The following is a 16,443-nucleotide window of genomic DNA, read 5'->3' as shown; positions in this document are numbered from 1 at the left end:
TGGGTTCTTTACCACTGAGCCACCAGGGAACCCTGTGAAGCCAAACAGGAACGTTATGACACTGCTCCCAGCACCTGGGTACACAGGTCCCCCGCAAGGGTCCAGGCCACCCCAGTAACACCCTTAGATTGCCAGAGCTGGCAGGTCCAACTCTCCCCTTCTGAACCATCGTTAGGAGAAAGAGAAAGAGGAATCCGGTCTTGGTCTAGAGTCTGAGTGCCAGTTACCGCTCAGCATCTGGAGGTTGTTCCTGCCCGGGAGGTTTTTCCGGGTGTCCCAGATCGCCTTAGTCTCTAGTACCTCCATGAGGGCGGAGAATCTCCTCTGATCTGTTAACTGCAGTGTCTCTAACACCTAGTTCACTTCTGAGCCAGACAGGGGCTAACCTCTTCTGGTCACTTCCCCGCTTTTTTTCCCCCCCCTAACCTCTAAGTTCCCTTCAAGGACAAGTCTGGGAGGGAATGGCTAGTGTACAAAGCCCAGACTAAAGTTAGAGAATTTCCGGCTTTGCTAGGCGGCTTCCTTCTGTTAGAAAAGCAGCGGGTGAGCTGCACGGTGGCCTCTGGCAGACACCCTGCCTTGGACCACAGGGCCTTCACCCTCGGAGAAAAGTCCCCCAAACGGCGAGAGTCTTCACGCTGCAGTCACAGAGCCGGAGCTTGTGGGCGGGGCGTCTAGTGGCATCCAGCCCGCGGAGCGCAGCGGAGACGCGGAGCGCCCCCCGGTGGCAGCCTGGCCGCACTGTTCTGGGACGGCCGGGGCGGCAGCGGCGGCGGAAGGGGCGGTGCTGAGCGTGCGAGGCGGCGCGGCCATGGCGGAGCCGGTGCGGCAGGAGCTCTCGGCCCTGGCAGCGATTTTCTGCGGGCCTGACGAGTGGGAAGTGCTGAGTCTCTCAGGTGACTACTTCCGCGCCAGAGGGAGCCGGACTCCCCACCACCCCGGCTGGGCTCACCTCCCCGAGCCCACACTTAGGGGCCGGGGTAGTTGAGTGATGGAATGACAGGCGCCGGGACTGGGCGTGTGTGGGAGCAGGCGGGAGAGTGCGGCGACCCTTAAAACATGACTAGTGTAGGGCCCCTTCCCGCCGCTCTGCAGTCAACCGAGAACACAACGCTCAGGCTCCTGCAGCCCGTCGGCCGGTCCCTGCTTCCTGCGCCCCTTCATCCACTGGTCCGTCTCACCCACTACACTCGCGTCCTCCACTCTCCCGTTCCCACCTCCATTCGCCCCCCGCCCCATTCCTTGATTCCCCCCATTCTCCCGTCCCCCCCCCCCGCCACTCACCTACACATCCCCCTCAAACATACTCCCCCCGCCCCCGTTACACCCCCTAATTGGCCTGAACACTCCTCAACTCGCTGAGGGCTACCAGCTGCGCCCTCCTGGACAGCGTCCCCCACACTTGCCCTGAGTGTCCTGAACGTATTCTTCAGATCTCATCTTAAAAAGAGGTCTCTCCTGACACCCCTAGTTTAAAGCCAACTCCCCCATCAGGGCACCCACTGAAGTTTAAATGGGTATTTGGTTGTCTCACGTGGCAAGAAGGCAGGACCCTGTCTGTTTTGTAATCACAAAGCTGCAGGCACCTAGGTCAGTGCCAGGCACGTGGTAGGTGTTCATAGTAAATTATTGTTGAATGAATTTTTGAATTCAACCAGCGCTCACTCAGAGCTCTCTCAGTTGGATTGTTTTTCTTCAGCTTTTTCTAGTTCGCTTAAAGGTGGTTGTCAATTACAGGCTCTTGGAGCACATTAATTGTTCCGCTCACATTTGAGTCCCTGAAAACTCAAGGTTTCAAAGACCCTGTCCCCGGAGCTTACAGTTTAGAACGGTTCTTCTGGCTTTATTTTCATGATAGCGAAAACGTACTCTCTGTACCTGTCTGTAGGTTCTCTTAACTAAAAAACAAAACTTCAGGTTATGAAAAAGTGCAGTGATGCAGATGATTTTCAATTTTCTCTTAGCTTTCAAATACATTATGTAAATTTTTTGGCATGGGATTTCAATTTCTGTCATGTTACAGCTGCTATTAAAATTGTCTTTCTGACCATAAATTGATTGACCTTTAAGAAGGTAGTCTAAAATGTCTAGGTGTTGGGAGAAAGCTATCAAGGGTTAGGATCTATTCCTCGTGTCCATGTGATGTGTTATTCACCTTTGGAGGATTGCCTTCTTTTTATTTTTTTCTCTTGATCACCAGTCTGTACACGTTCATTTAGCACTGTTGTGTTCTGGGCACCGTGAACCAATTTATGTGGTGAAGCTGCTTTCTTTTCAATGCCTAGTCTGTCTTGCAGCTTTCTGAAACAACGTTTAAAATCCTTATGAGAAGATTTACTCATTTTTAGTTTTTTTTTTTTGTTGTCACCTATCTTCTGATTGGATAGAATTTGTTATTCTTTATCATCTTGTTGTCTTTACTATTCTCTTTATTGATAATTACTTCATTACTTCTACTTGAGGCAGGCTATTTGAGGATATCATTAGTTTTCTTTAATTCCTTTATTATGGCTCAATTGGGAGTATCCTGGGAAAATGAACCTGTGATTTACCATTACACCTGAAAGAGGATGGATTGATAGTGGTCTGTGTCCTCAGCACATGGTTGAGCATATGACCCTGCTGATGGTTCAGAGAAAAGCAAAAAAAGTAAGCACAGGAAGAAAGGGAGCAATTTTTTGATACAAAGAACACTGTGGACCCTTTATCTGCTGTTAAATTGAGCATGACTTCAAGCCATGCCTCCTAATTAATTTAATTCAGTGTTCTGGCATCAGTAAGTAATTGAATTATAAAAGAATTCAGTGTAACAACTTAGGACATTTTGTTGCTGAAAGGTTCATTGGAGAATAAAACAATTCAGTGGTTGAGATAGGAATGTTTGATGTTCACAACTGGGAATTAAGGGTAAGTAAGAACTTCTTTAATAGACCACAGTAAACATCCAATGGGCTGCTGGCTACCACTCTCGTGGTCACTGTCAGCTCGGATTGGAGGATATAAGCTTAACACCAGAACATTCTGAATACCATCAATTCCTTCCTGGCCTTCCCCTCAAATAAGCTTCTCTTTGTTGCTCCTGAAATCAGGTTAACATTGGTAGGATTGCCCTTCTGGTAGGAGGTAGCCCAGGAAGGCTCAGGATGCCAACCCAGGGGTCATCTATTAAGGCCATAAGAGAGAAGAGTCTGAATAGTTGCATTCTTCTGGCTGGACTAATTTGTGCTGAGAATTTCACAGGACTTACATACACTGTGGCCTCTTTGTGATGGTTGTAGTAAGTTCATTGTAAGAGGCATCAGCTGTAGCTTTCTCATGGGTGTAAATTCTGAAAGCTCTGACACCTGTCCACTAGGGCATGCCGTGGGTAGACCAGGTCAGGGGCATTCTGCTGCTCCCTGTGGAGTGCAGTCAAAGTGCCAGGTTTAGTGGGGTCGCCTGCAGTATACCTGATACTTTAAATGCATCTTATTTGATGAGAGGTATTCTGTTTTTTTGTTTCAAGATTTTTTTGTGTGTGCTTATTTTTCAAGAAGTATTTATGCATATATACATAATCTCTTGTATATCTGAGAGAACAAATGGTAGAAGAAGAATGGGCAATTTGAACAACGTTATTCAAAAGAAAGATAGGTAATCTTAAACTGTGATTAAGCAAATGAAATTGGCAAGGAATTATTCTCAGATACTGGGAAAACAGTGACAGAGAATCCTGAAAGACATTTAAAAGATGTGTCATGAAATTTAACTAAGTTAGAACACTAACATTTTTTTCATGGTAACTAGACAAATCTAGGCTTTATTGGTGGCTCAGTTGGTAAAGAAAAAATCTGCCTGCAATGTGGGAGACCTGGGTTCGATCCCTGGGTTGAGAAGATCCCCTGGAGGAGGGCATGGCAACCTATTCCAGTATTCTTGCCTGGAGAATCCCCATGGACAGAGGAGCCTGGCAGGCTCCATGGGGTCACAAAGAGTTGGACACGATTGAGTGACTAAGCACACAGCACAGACACATCTAAAGGAGGAAACATTGTTAAAAATCTACCAGGCTTGTCATTAGTCCTGATGAGGGGTGCTGTTTATTTTACAGAGAAGATAACAGATGCTCAGGCTGATTTAGTAATCACTAGGCTAGAGTATCGGAGAAGGCAATGGCACCCCACTCCAGTACTCTTGCCTGGAAAATCCCATGGATGGAGGAACCTGGTAGGCTGTGGTCCATGAGGTCGCTAAGAGTTGGACACGACTGAGCGGCTTTCACTTTCACTTTTCACTTTGATGCATTGGAGAAGGAAATGGCAACCCACTCCAGTGTTCTTGCCTGGAGAATCCCGGGGACGGGGGACCTTGGTGGGCTGCAGTCTGGGGGTCGCACAGAGTCAGACACGACTGACGCGACTTAGCAGCAGCAGCAGCAGGCTAGAGTATACGGACTCTTGCAGTGCATCATGTTCCTTAATAGAGATGAGTTGCTGCAACAGGAAAACAGTTCTTAGAGAGCAAGGATTACAGTTGTCCAGAAAAAGAGAGCAAGACGACCACCCAGAGCAAAGAATCAGGTGTGGTCCAACTTATGTTCAGAATAGTTATGAAGGGTAATGTGTATGCCTGGCCATCTGGGTACCTGTGAAGTAGGTGAGACTGGTGATGTTATAGATCTTCATTTTCTTGATGAGGTAATCGGAGGTCACAGAGAGTATATCACCATAGTCAGTGCTCATTATACATTGAATTGTGTTTCTGGAAATCATCTTATAGATAAGCATGTTGTAAAATGGGAGGGTGGAAGACTCAATATCATATAATATGTTTGCATGGTAGCTTCAGAGTAAATTTTTGTATTCTGCTAACACTAATGTTCAGATTGCATTGGACCTTCCTGCAAAAGGAATCATTACTGTCACCCACTGACCCCTCTAAATCTGCTCAGCCCTGTTCCCTGCTGATTGTTGGTACTCTAAAACCAATTCAGCCTTGAACTCCACTTCTAAAGGAGTGATTGCCACTTCGAGCTTCTCTTATTCTTAGTTTTTTTTTTTTTTTGTAACTACCTTTTAATATATATAACAATCCAGCTGCAGCACTGGTGGATGTATACTTGTGGGGAGGCATCCGGGAGCAAGAGGGAAAAAGTCCTGTACAATGAAGTAAGAGAGGCTGTTGGGGACTTTTTGGTGGTTTTCTGAACAAAGTCTTACCCTGAGGACATGTAAATACTGCAAAAAAAAAAAAAAAAAAAGCAAGTATAGGGAAAGCCAGTTGTATGTGGTATATGAATGATTTCTTCAGTTCACTTCAGTTGCTCAGTCGTGTCCGACTCTTTGCACTGCAGCACTCCAGGCTTCCCTGTCCATCACCAACTCCTGGAGCTTGCTCAAGCTCGTGTCCTTCCCGTCGGTGATGCCATGATTCAATGATGCAGTGATTGCAATGATGCAATCATGATGCAAGGATTTCTTAATAGGCTTTAAATGAATCTTGAAGAATTCACCCTCTTAAATTTGTTTACATTTTCCACTGTCTTCTGTTATTGTACAGCATTTATTGAATTTCTGTTGTGTGTGTGTAGGGTGAATTCTTAAAAATAATAGTATGGAATTTGGGGTTTATTTCAGTTTCTCTAGTTTGAATTTCTCTTGTTTGGAGTGTAGTTAGGAGCATAATTTCTTTCATTTACTTGTAAGGAAGAATAAGGTTTGAAACCCCTATTTTGGTTATGAAATTGATACACTTATTTTAAGGCATAAAGACTTATTTAAAAAAAATCCAAACTAGGGAATAGGTATGTGAACTTTAACCAGAGGCTCTTGCTTCTTAAATCTTTTGCTAGGATCTTTAGGTGAAAATATTCTTGGAACTTATGAAAATTGTAGATTCCTAGGGCAGGCATAAGTTTTCTGTGGCATAGATGTTTATTGAGAATGATTTGTGAATTGAACTTAATAACTAGAGTGTCTTGGTGCCAGGGAAGGCCAGAGATAAGCAGTAAGATATGGAACACCATTATTTTTCTGTTAGTCACTCTGTTTCTAACCTGTTAAATAAATGTAAAGTAGATAGGAACAACCTTGTTTTCTTTTTTATGGAAAAATAACCCAAATCAGACTGACAGTATATGTGATTACATGAAAATTTCTGAGGCAAAAAGAGCCAGTTTAATTGCATGTACAAACCAGGGCAGATGAGAAAGGAAGGGTAATATACATGCTTCTAGAGTTTTAGGGAGAAAATGAGTTTTTAAAAGAATGTACAATTTTACTGCTGCATTAAATATCAGCAGTATTTGGGGTATGTTATTGGGATTTTCATTTTCTTACAGAGATAGCATCATTTTGTGTAAGTTCAGTTTGCAACTCCTGTGTGTGTGTGTGTGTGTGTGTGTGTGTGTGTGTGTGTGTTTGTGGAAGGAGTCACAGAGAAAACCAAGTAGGAAGTTTGTTCAGTTCAGTCGCTCAGTCGTGTCCAACTCTTTGCGACCCCATGAATTGCAGCACACCAGGCCTCCCTGTCCATCACCAACTCCCAGAGTTCACTCAGACTCACGTCCATCGAGTCAGTGATGCCATCCAGCCATCTCATCCTCTGTCGTCCCCTTCTCCTCCTGCCCCCAATCCCTCCCAGCATCAGAGTCTTGTCCAATGAGTCAACTCTTCGCATGAGGTGGCCAAAGTACTGGAGTTTCAGCTTTAGCATCATTCCTTCCAAAGAAATCCCAGGGCTGATCTCCTTCAGAATGGACTGGTTGGATCTCCTTGCAGTCCAAGGGACTCTCAAGAGTCTTCTCCAACACCACACTTCAAAAGCATCAATTCTTCGGCGCTCAGCTTTCTTCACAGTCCAACTCTCACATCCATACATGACCACAGGAAAAACCATAGCCTCGACTAGACGGACCTTTGTCGGCAAAGTAATGTTTCTGCTTTTTAATATGCTATCCAGGTTGGTCATAACTTTTCTTCCAAGGAGTAAGTGTCTTTAAATTTCTTGGCTGCAGTCACCATCTGCAGTGATTTTGGAGCCCCAAAAAATAAAGTCTGACACTATTTCCACTGTTTCCCCATCTATTTCCCATGAAGTGATGGGACCAGATGCCATGATCTTCATTTTCTGAATGTTGAGCTTTAAGCCAACTTTTTCACTCTCCTCTTTCACCTTCATCAAGAGGCTTTTGAGTTCCTCTTCACTTTCTGCCGTAAGGATGATGTCATCTGCATATCTGAGGTTATTGATATTTCTCCTGGCAATCTTGATTCCAGCTTGTGCTTCTTCCAGCCCAGCATGATGTACTCTGCATATAAGTTAAATAAGCAGGGTGACAATATACAGCCTTGACGTACTCCTTTTCCTATTTGGTACTAGTCTGTTGTTCCATATCCAGTTCTAACTGTTGCTTCCTGACCTGTATAAAGGTTTCTCAAGAGGCAGGTCAGGTGCTCTGGGATTCCCATCTCTTGAAGAATTTTCCACAGTTTATTGTGATCCACAAGTCAAAGGCTTTGGCATAGTCAATAAAGCAGAAATAGGTGTTTTTCTGGAACTCTCTTGCTTTTCCAATGATTCAGCGGATGTTGGCAATTTGATCTCTGGTTCCTCTGCCTTTTCTAAAACCAGCTTGAACATCTGGAAGTTCACGGTTCACGAATTGCTGAAGCCTGGCTTGGAGAATTTTGAGCATTACTTTACTAGCGTGTGAGATGAGTGCAATTGTGTGGTAGTTAGAGCATTCTTTGGCATTGCCTTTTGTCCTTTCCAATTCTTGATAGAATTAAAGTAGTTTTCCTTTTAAACATAACTAATAATTTCACAATTTCCAAAGCTAAAGTCAGGATTTTCTCTCATTAATTTTCTATTTGCTGACTTGTTGTTTAGTTGCTAAGTTGTGTCCAACTCTTTTGTAACCCCATGGATTGTAGCCTGTCAGGCTCCTCTGTCTATGGGATTCTTCAGGCAAGAATAATTGACATAGAGAATAGACTTATGGACATGGGGATGGGCAGGGGGCGTGGGGAGGAAGGAGAGGGTAGGATGTATGGAGAGAGTAACATGGAAACTTACGTTACCATATGTAAGATAGATAGCCAATGGGAATTCGCTGTATGTCTCAGAGAGCTCAGTCCAGGGCTCTGTAACAACCTAGAGTGGTGGGATGGGGAGGAAGGTGGGAGGGAGGTTCCAGAGGGAGGGGACATATGTATACTTAAGGCTGATGTGTGTTGATGTCTGTCAGAAATCAGCACAATTCTGTAAAGCAATTATCCTTCAATTAAAAAAGTATTTTCAATAGATGAATTTAAAAAAAAAAGAATATTTGAGTCAGTTGCCATTTACTCCTCCAAAGGATCTTCCCAACCCAGGGATCGAACCCTAGTCACTTATGTTTCCTGTGACTATTTGTTAAATGATGAATGAAGAGCTTTAAAAATTATGTCTCCCCCTTGAGAGGGAAAGTGGATCCTCTAGATGATTAGTGGAAGGTTTATTTAGTCTAGTGGTTACACGTTGTCTGTTGGTCTGTTTATAATACCCATTTTATCAAGTGAAATGTAATGATCTTACTGACATCCAGGGAGCCTACTTTAATAGTAAAATATTTTTTTTAAAAAAAGGAGAAGTAACAGGATAGAATAAAGAAAGATTTTGAGAATCCGGTGATGGATTTTTAGGGGAATGCACTAAGTTGTTTGGAAAATTTTTCTTTATGCAGTCACGTTTTTCTTATGTAATACAAATTTAAGTTATATCATTTTAATATGATCTTTATAATGGTTACTGCCTGAGTTTTGGGGTAGTGTCCTAAAACAGCAGTGCTTTGCCTCTGATACTAAAGATTCTACTAAAGAAAAACCTTGTATAACGGATGTGTTTGGTCCCGTATAAATCAATGTCTATAACCATGGCTTCTGAATACATGGAATCAGATGGCTAGAGAGCCATTTTAATGTTCTGTTCAGTTCTTTAAAATGGGGATACATTCAGGTTTCCATTGTCAAAGCTGTTGAGCAGCAATCCAGGTATGAAAATGAGAATGATCTGACTGCCTGTCTTGTGAAGGAGAATGAAACAAGGGCTGTGGAGATAGAAGTAGGGTAGACGAAGGCAAGTTAACTTCAAAGAGCCTCCTCGGCACCCAGTCTGTTCTACTCTTCTCCTCTGATCTGTGTGCTTCTGCCCCCTGCAGAATGAATCAGCCTGACGTTTTATCAACTTGTGAAAAGTGGGGTGAAGTGGTGTGGAACACATCAGAGGGGTGAAGTGGAGCAAATCTGAGAGAGAGCAGAACGTTTCATCTTGTATCCCGTGTGTACTTCCCCCTCCTCACGGAGCCAGAAAACGGCTGAACTGATGGCTGCCCCATTTTAGTTCCTCTCGCTGCCTTCGTGTTACGCTGATAATAATGCATTTGAAGTGAGAAAGAGTGGGTCCAGGCAGTTGCTGTGTATGCATAGTCGTGGTGTTCTCTGCACCCTTACAACCACCACATGGGACCCAGTGTTTGCTTCTGCTCGGACTCACTGCAACATGATTTTCATTGGATTTAATGTATAGCTTTTAAGCTAATTCCTGATTTTATAAATACACGATACTATTTCTTTGAAGGTTCGTATGAGTTTATTAGGAATTTCCAGAATTAGCAACTAAGTCTGGGTAGAAAAAAAAATCATATAAGGAGAAACCTTTCTGGTGACCTTAATAAAAAGAGGATAATAGCAATTGTAAATGCCAGTGAAATCCTGGGTGCTGGTTGACCATGATTCTGTGAATGTATGTATGTATATATATGTGTGTGTATGTGTATATATATGTGTGTGTGTGTGTGTATATATATATGTATGGCTGAAAGAAAACACCTGTAAATCATGGCTTTCTTAGTGTGATGTGTCTCTTCATAAAATAACTTAGTTTTCACCTGAAAAATAAATTGACATCTGAAACCAAAATTTTCTCTTGTTAGTGTTCCATTCAAATTGAATTAGGTACAACTAATCATTATTTTTGGATGCTTTCCAGAGACAGATGGGGCTGTGTTCAGAATTCTCACGAAAGCCGAAGGATTTACGGATACGGATATACCCTTGCAGTTGGTATTCCACTTACCGCTCAGTTACCCGTCCTGTCTACCTGGTATTGTGGTGAACTCCAAGCACTTGACCAGGGCCCAGTGTGAAATCGTGAAGGAGAAGTTACTGGAGCAAGCAGAGACCCTTTTGTTGGAACCTATGGTTCATGAGCTGGTTCTCTGGATTCAAGAAAACCTCAGGCACATCCTCAAGTGCCCAGAAGCAGGAGGTGGCAGTGAAAAGTGCTCTTCTGCAGCAAGCATGACTGTGGATGATGGGTTGTGGATGACTCTTTTGCATTTAGATCACATGAGAGCGAAGGCTAAATATGTCAAAACTGTGGAGAAGTGGGCTTCTGATTTAAGGCTGACAGGAAGACTGATGTTCATGGGTAAAATCATACTGATTTTACTGCAGGGAGACAGAAATGACATCAAGGTGCCAAAAAGTTTGATGTTGAATGTGAATTTGGCTATTTTCTGCTAAAACGTTTTATAAGAATGGGACAGATGAATCATTAAAATGTTTCTGCGTGCACTCTTACCACGTTAATAGATCTTTATTTTCTTTTTTAAAGACTGTCTATAACTTCTAATTACAACTACAGACTTGTAAAGCTTGAAGAATAAGTAGAAGATTATGTTTTAAAAATCATGCCACTTAATGAAAGTGATAGGTTATTAAAAAAGAAATCTCTATGGTACACAAATGTTTGTTTCTGGAATTAGCTTTGAGCCTAAACTTTATAAATCTGCACTAATTTTGTGCCTATTTATATTTCTTTCCTTGGTTAAGTACACAGCAATGTATGTATTTGTGGGTAAGCCTGCAAATTTTAATTTGACAGTTAAAGATACATTCTGAAGCTTGAATTTGGTATCTGTAGTACCTGGAAAGAGGAGCTGGTCCCTCTTAACCAGGATTTAATGTGAGTGGAAGTAGAGTCATTAGGGCTGTCAGGTTGTCATCGCCTCCCTAACTTTTGCTTTCCACCTGACTTGTCTCAGCAGCTGCTTTCAAAATCATCATCTTCTTCAGATTTTTCAAGTTCTCATTCAATACACTTCTAACCTGCTTTATGTGGGACCAGACAAGGAAAACTGCTTATTATATGTTAAATCTTAAAAGAGCTACAAATCACTTAATAGGTTTTATGCTTTCAAGTGGGTTGGGTCAAGAATAATTACAGTGGAATTTTTTAAAACAGGTTTATCTTTCATAACTTATTGTCTTAAAGGTTTGTAGGGTTACTACAAATTTGTAGGATTACATAGCTTTTTCATGATGAGATCTTAACACAAAACTTGATAATTGATAACATCAGTTAACCAGAGGAGTGCTAGGTTATAGTGTATAGGGACAACACATTTTCAGATTTAATACAGACTTTGGGTTGGGGTCTGACCAAGGAACCTAAGGTGATGTATAGTATATCTTGGAGAAGGAAATGGCAACCCATTCCAGTATTCTTGACTGGAGAATTCCTTGGACAGAGGATCCTGGCAGGCTACAGTCCATGGGGTTGCAAAGACTCAGACATGACTGGGCAACTATCACTCACTCACTCCTAGCATATCTATAAAGCTGGACTCTTCTGGGTAAAATACTGGCTAACTAAATGAATGCTCATAATTTCTTTACTCATATTTCCCCAAAGGGCTCAGATGTTTCTTTAAGCCAGCTCAGGCATATTAAGCTAAGTGCAGCTGTTTTGCAGATATTTTTTACTCTGATTGGATCCATCGATTAATGAATATATATTTAATCATATGGCTAGACCTGTGCTAATGCAGAGAACTTTTAAAAATAGTTCTTTCTTTTTTATTAACTTTCCCTAAAATGCCATGTAATGTAAATATCTCTGTTAAAAATTTTTAAGATTGTTTATCAGGATTGAGAATTACAGGTACATATTTATGGATTCCATCAATTTGGAAAGTTTGGTACTGTGTGTCTATTAACTTCACTCTGACCTTGAAGTAGTAAGAGTACTGTCATAATGGTAGCAGCTGGCTGTATTAAGTGCTGTTGTGCCAGGCACTCCTCTAAGTGCTTTGCACATATTAGCTCATTTAACCATCACAGCGTCCCTATAAGGTAGCTGTTAAGAGCAAGCATTTTATGGAGTAGGTTACAGAGGCACAGAGGGTTTAGGTAACTAACCCCAGAATCAGCTCTAGTAGGCTGACTAGTCTAGATTTAAGCCTGTGTAGTTGGATCAGAACCTTCTTTACTCCAGCATTCACCAGAATGTTACGCTTCCAAGTACATAAAAACACTGTAACTCTCTTACTGCTTGATTCAGAAAGCGAGTACTCTGTCAGCATGCAAACAGGCCAGCAGATTATTTCTCCTTTAAAAGTAAGACTTTGAGATTCAGAGTAAGATATATATTTAACATACTGTTTTATCATTTAGGAGTACCTGATTCTTCAGAAAACTTGCAAAGTGGATGTGGACTCAAGTGGAAAGAAATGCAAAGAGAAAATGATTAGTGTACTGTTTGAAACAAAAGTACAGACAGAACACAAAAGGTATAATTTAGTACTATTGCAGATGGAAAAGCAACTGAATCGATAATTATACTCTGACAAATTTAGGCATATTCATGAGTTTCTCTTGTATAATGCAGGTTTCTGGCATTTGAAGTCAAAGAGTATTCATCGTTGGATGAGTTACAAAAGGAATTTGAAACTACAGGACTTAAGAAGCTTTTCTCTGAATGTGTACTTAGGCTGGTAAAATGAAGTTGAGGACAGGAATCTTTTAGTGAAACTACAGTTTTTTTTTTTGTTTTTTTTTGTTTTTCTTTTTCCATTGGATTTTGAGAGTGGCTAATTGAAACTCATAAGGGAACAATTTTAGAGTTTCTCTGAAGCAGAATGACAGACACCATCATAACTTCAGGACAAAAGCCAATTCTGCTTATGGAATATTAAACAGTAAAAAATACCCATGTGTTCTAATTTTGCCAGTAGAAGCTGAGTTCAATAGATGGAATGTTATTTCAGAGATAAATATAAAAAGATGATGGTAAATGAGCCCTTGTGTTTATACAGAGGATTTGTTTGGAACTGTGCAATTTTCTGGCTAATTTTCTTGTAATTAAATGAATTTTTAAAAAGAGATTTGTTTTCATGTTTACTTTTTTCATGTTTACATTTTTAGCATTTGATAATGATTTTCCCTCATTCAGCTTATTATGTCTAATGTTTTAAGTTGAATGTTAAGAAAAATATAACACTGATTTCTTTGTGGAATTGAATAAATGGTTAGTTTAAATAAAAACCAAAGAAGTTCTATAGAACTTGATTTACAGTTGCTTTCTTTGGGGTCCCAAAATAGCATGGTGCTTACTAGTTATAGGAACGAAGAGTCAATTTAAAAGAAAATTCTTTTTTGAAAAATTTACAGTCTAGTTTTACAAGGGAAGAAATGTCTTACACAAAATGAACTTGACTTACCAGAGGGAGGAAATTATATGGAGATATTTTTAGTTTATGATGGAAAATTTGGTAAAGTCTGATAATCTCAAAATGTGTTTGATGTAAGGAGAGCAGGAATAAAATAAAAGCTTGTGTTAAAATCTGTTCCAGAAGTATAGACAGGCATTTATTTAGTTTAAGGAAGGATATTTGTGTTCATGAATCCACCTGTGCTTTGAAATAAGGGGCCAAGTGATAGAAGAAATCTCCCTCACTGTAATCTGCAGTGATGTCATGATAAATTATAACTGATGGGAGGGATAAATAAGGAGACATGGCGGCACACCCAGTAGTGCTTCCTGAGCATGCTACTCTGATTATGGCAGTCCAATCTGATTGTCTCATTTTCAGATACCCTTATAATTAAATTAGACCTACCTGTTGATCATTCTATGGGGCTGCTTTAATGAGGGGATTTTTGGTTCATTTTATCTCATTCTAGGGTGTTGGTGATGTTTTTCCTGGATAACTGGTAAATGTAGTTAGATTGTTCTGTGGGAGGTTAGTATTCTCAGAGTTCAGAAACTGCTAGGAGTCTGTTCCCACAGCTGCACTATTGGAGGGTGTTGTAGTCTATCCTAGATCTGCTTAAATGGTACTGCCTGGGCCAGAGCTAAGATTACTGACAGGTACTGTCTGTGGTCTGTTGGAGTTCACAATCACTCTACCTCTGTTTCCCCTGAAATCACTGCCAACAAATATCACAGTGCTGGGACCTGTGCTACCTTGCTTCCTATTGACCAAACTTGACAGGAATCCAGTTGTCAAAAAGGAGTCTGGGAAATGTAGTCTGAATATCCTAACCCCAGGAGAATAGAGCGGAATATAGGAGGGTGGGTGTGCCTGTGTGGAGTGAGGGGAGAGGGAGCTGAGTACCTATGGCAAGTAAGTTCCATCAGTTACTATTATTAGTGTGTGTGTGTGTGTGTGTGTGCCCCCACGTGTGCTCAGTTGTGTCTGACTCTGTGACCCCTTGGACTGCAGCCCACCAGGCTTCTCTGTCCATGGGATTCTCCAGGCAAGAATACTGGAGTGGGTAGCCATTTCTTCCTCCAGGGCATCTTCCCAACCCAGGGATGGAACCTGTGTCTCCTGTGTTGGCAGGTGGATTCTTTACCACTGAGCCACCTGGGAAGCGCCTACTGTTATTCTTAGAGGTGTTAGGTATTCTGGTTGAATCACCTGGATGATTAAATTGTCAAGTGTACTACCACCAATATTTTTTATATGACTTGATAGGGAAAGGGGGAAGAAAAAATAGTTAATATACACAAAAATATATAGAACAAACAATAAAGTAGATTTGCTTAAGTACTTGTTTCTATAACTGGGCATGAAGTTGTAGTTGATATTTATAACCTCTTCCTCTACTCCATTTTTTTTTTTTTTTTGCTCCTGGCCAGCATGCTAGCTAGTCAAGGCTCTTTACCTAGTAAGGTAGCTGAATCTTAATTCTGATAGGTCTGAGTCCTTAGGAGTTGGTTGTGTATTAACTTTTACTGTTAAGTAAGAGAACATTAAGAGGCAACCCAGATAATCCCCTGAGCTCTTGACATAGTTCATACTGACCCCTCTGTGTCAGTAGACCAATTTCCCTGTAATAATATGGATAAGCACCCCAGCCCTTAGAGGGACCTCTTTTTTTGGCCCATTTGTAAGGATGGGAGTAAAAAATTCTGTGAGTGGATTATTAAACATAATAATGAGAAAAAATCCATCCTAGTTTTTATTCCATAATTCCTCAAACTGTGTATTCTGTCAGTGGGAGAAATAACATCATATTAATATGTCTCAGTAGGTCATTATATTACTTTATCAATCCAGCCACTTCTGGGTGATTTGGTACATGGAAAGTCCTATGAATTTCATAGTTCTGAGCCCTTTCTGAAATGAATTTCTCATTTAGAATTTATGTTTTGAGAGATAACCGTGTTAGTGAGATTATGGTTGGTAGTCTTACAGCAAGAGTCTTAGGATTCATATCCAGAATAAATATTTTCATGACAGTTGCTGGATCTTCCACTAGAGAAGGAATCCAATGTGATTAACTAGTCACCAGATGGCTGGTGTCTCTCAGGACTGGTCTGTGTTCTTAGCAGGTTAGGTACTCGGCAGTGACAATATAGTAAGATTAGTATTGGTGAGAAGAATTTCATGTTGCTGAGTCCATGTATGGGGTTTCCCTCGTAGCTCAGCTGGTCAAGAATCCTGCAATGCAGGAGACCCTGATTCGATTCCTGGGTCTGGAAGATCTCCTGGAAAGGAATAGGCTCCCTACTCCAGTATTCTTGGGCTTCCCTGGTGGCTCAGATGGTTAAGAATTTGCCTGCAATGTGTGAGACTTGGGTTTGATCCCTGGGTTGATAACCTCTATTCCTGCTGCCACAGTTAATGGTACACGAGCCCACTGAGCAAGCACTGGGATGCTAGGGAAAGAGGATGACTGACATCCAGAGGATGAGTCATCCTGTCCACTTAATCAAGGAAGACGTTCACCACAGTGGTTGCCCTCTGAACATCACATGGGACACTACTAGCCTCAAATTTTGTTCTCATCCTGAGAGTTCCATTCACATACTCCCTCCCCAGATTTCCTTGTCATTAGCCTTCTGATCTTATTCTTTCAAAGCCCCTGACTACCTGAAAAATCCATTAGCCCCTTGCCCATGGAACACTGTAGATCTACACCTGTGGACATCTCTTTTCCTAGTTTCTTTACAGTAGACAACCAGAAGTACTGTTGAAAATTCTGCCCACTGAGATTTCTATTCACCACCTTTCAGAGACACACTAGATTGCAGTGGTAATTTCTGAAGCATATTGTGATGGAAAGAACCATCCTCGGAGTTTTTTCCTCCTCACTAAATAAACTATGGATATCGCTATGACAGCCTAGGTGT

General features: G+C 41.5%; 1 protein-coding gene across 2 annotated transcripts; it reads left to right on the top strand.

The window, feature by feature from the left end:
• The first annotated feature begins 771 nt into the window (after window positions 1-771).
• RWDD3 (RWD domain containing 3) lies at window positions 772-13,186 on the top strand. Of its 2 annotated transcripts, XM_027536437.1 has the most exons (4): window positions 774-896; window positions 10,009-10,496; window positions 12,477-12,592; window positions 12,691-13,186. In XM_027536437.1, the coding sequence occupies exons 1-4, from the start codon at window positions 812-814 to the stop codon at window positions 12,803-12,805; spliced, it is 804 nt and encodes a 267-aa protein (XP_027392238.1). In that variant the 5' UTR covers window positions 774-811; the 3' UTR covers window positions 12,806-13,186. The 2 variants fall into 2 exon arrangements, with proteins under 2 accessions (XP_027392239.1, XP_027392238.1); XM_027536438.1 differs by having other exon boundaries at window positions 772-896; window positions 10,009-10,449; window positions 12,477-12,784.
• The last annotated feature ends 3,257 nt before the right edge of the window (window positions 13,187-16,443 follow it).

Source organism: Bos indicus x Bos taurus, chromosome 3 (assembly GCF_003369695.1).
Source record: "Bos indicus x Bos taurus breed Angus x Brahman F1 hybrid chromosome 3, Bos_hybrid_MaternalHap_v2.0, whole genome shotgun sequence".
In the NCBI taxonomy this organism is placed as follows: Eukaryota; Metazoa; Chordata; class Mammalia; order Artiodactyla; family Bovidae; genus Bos; species Bos indicus x Bos taurus.
This window is presented reverse-complemented; position numbering and strand designations above follow the sequence as displayed.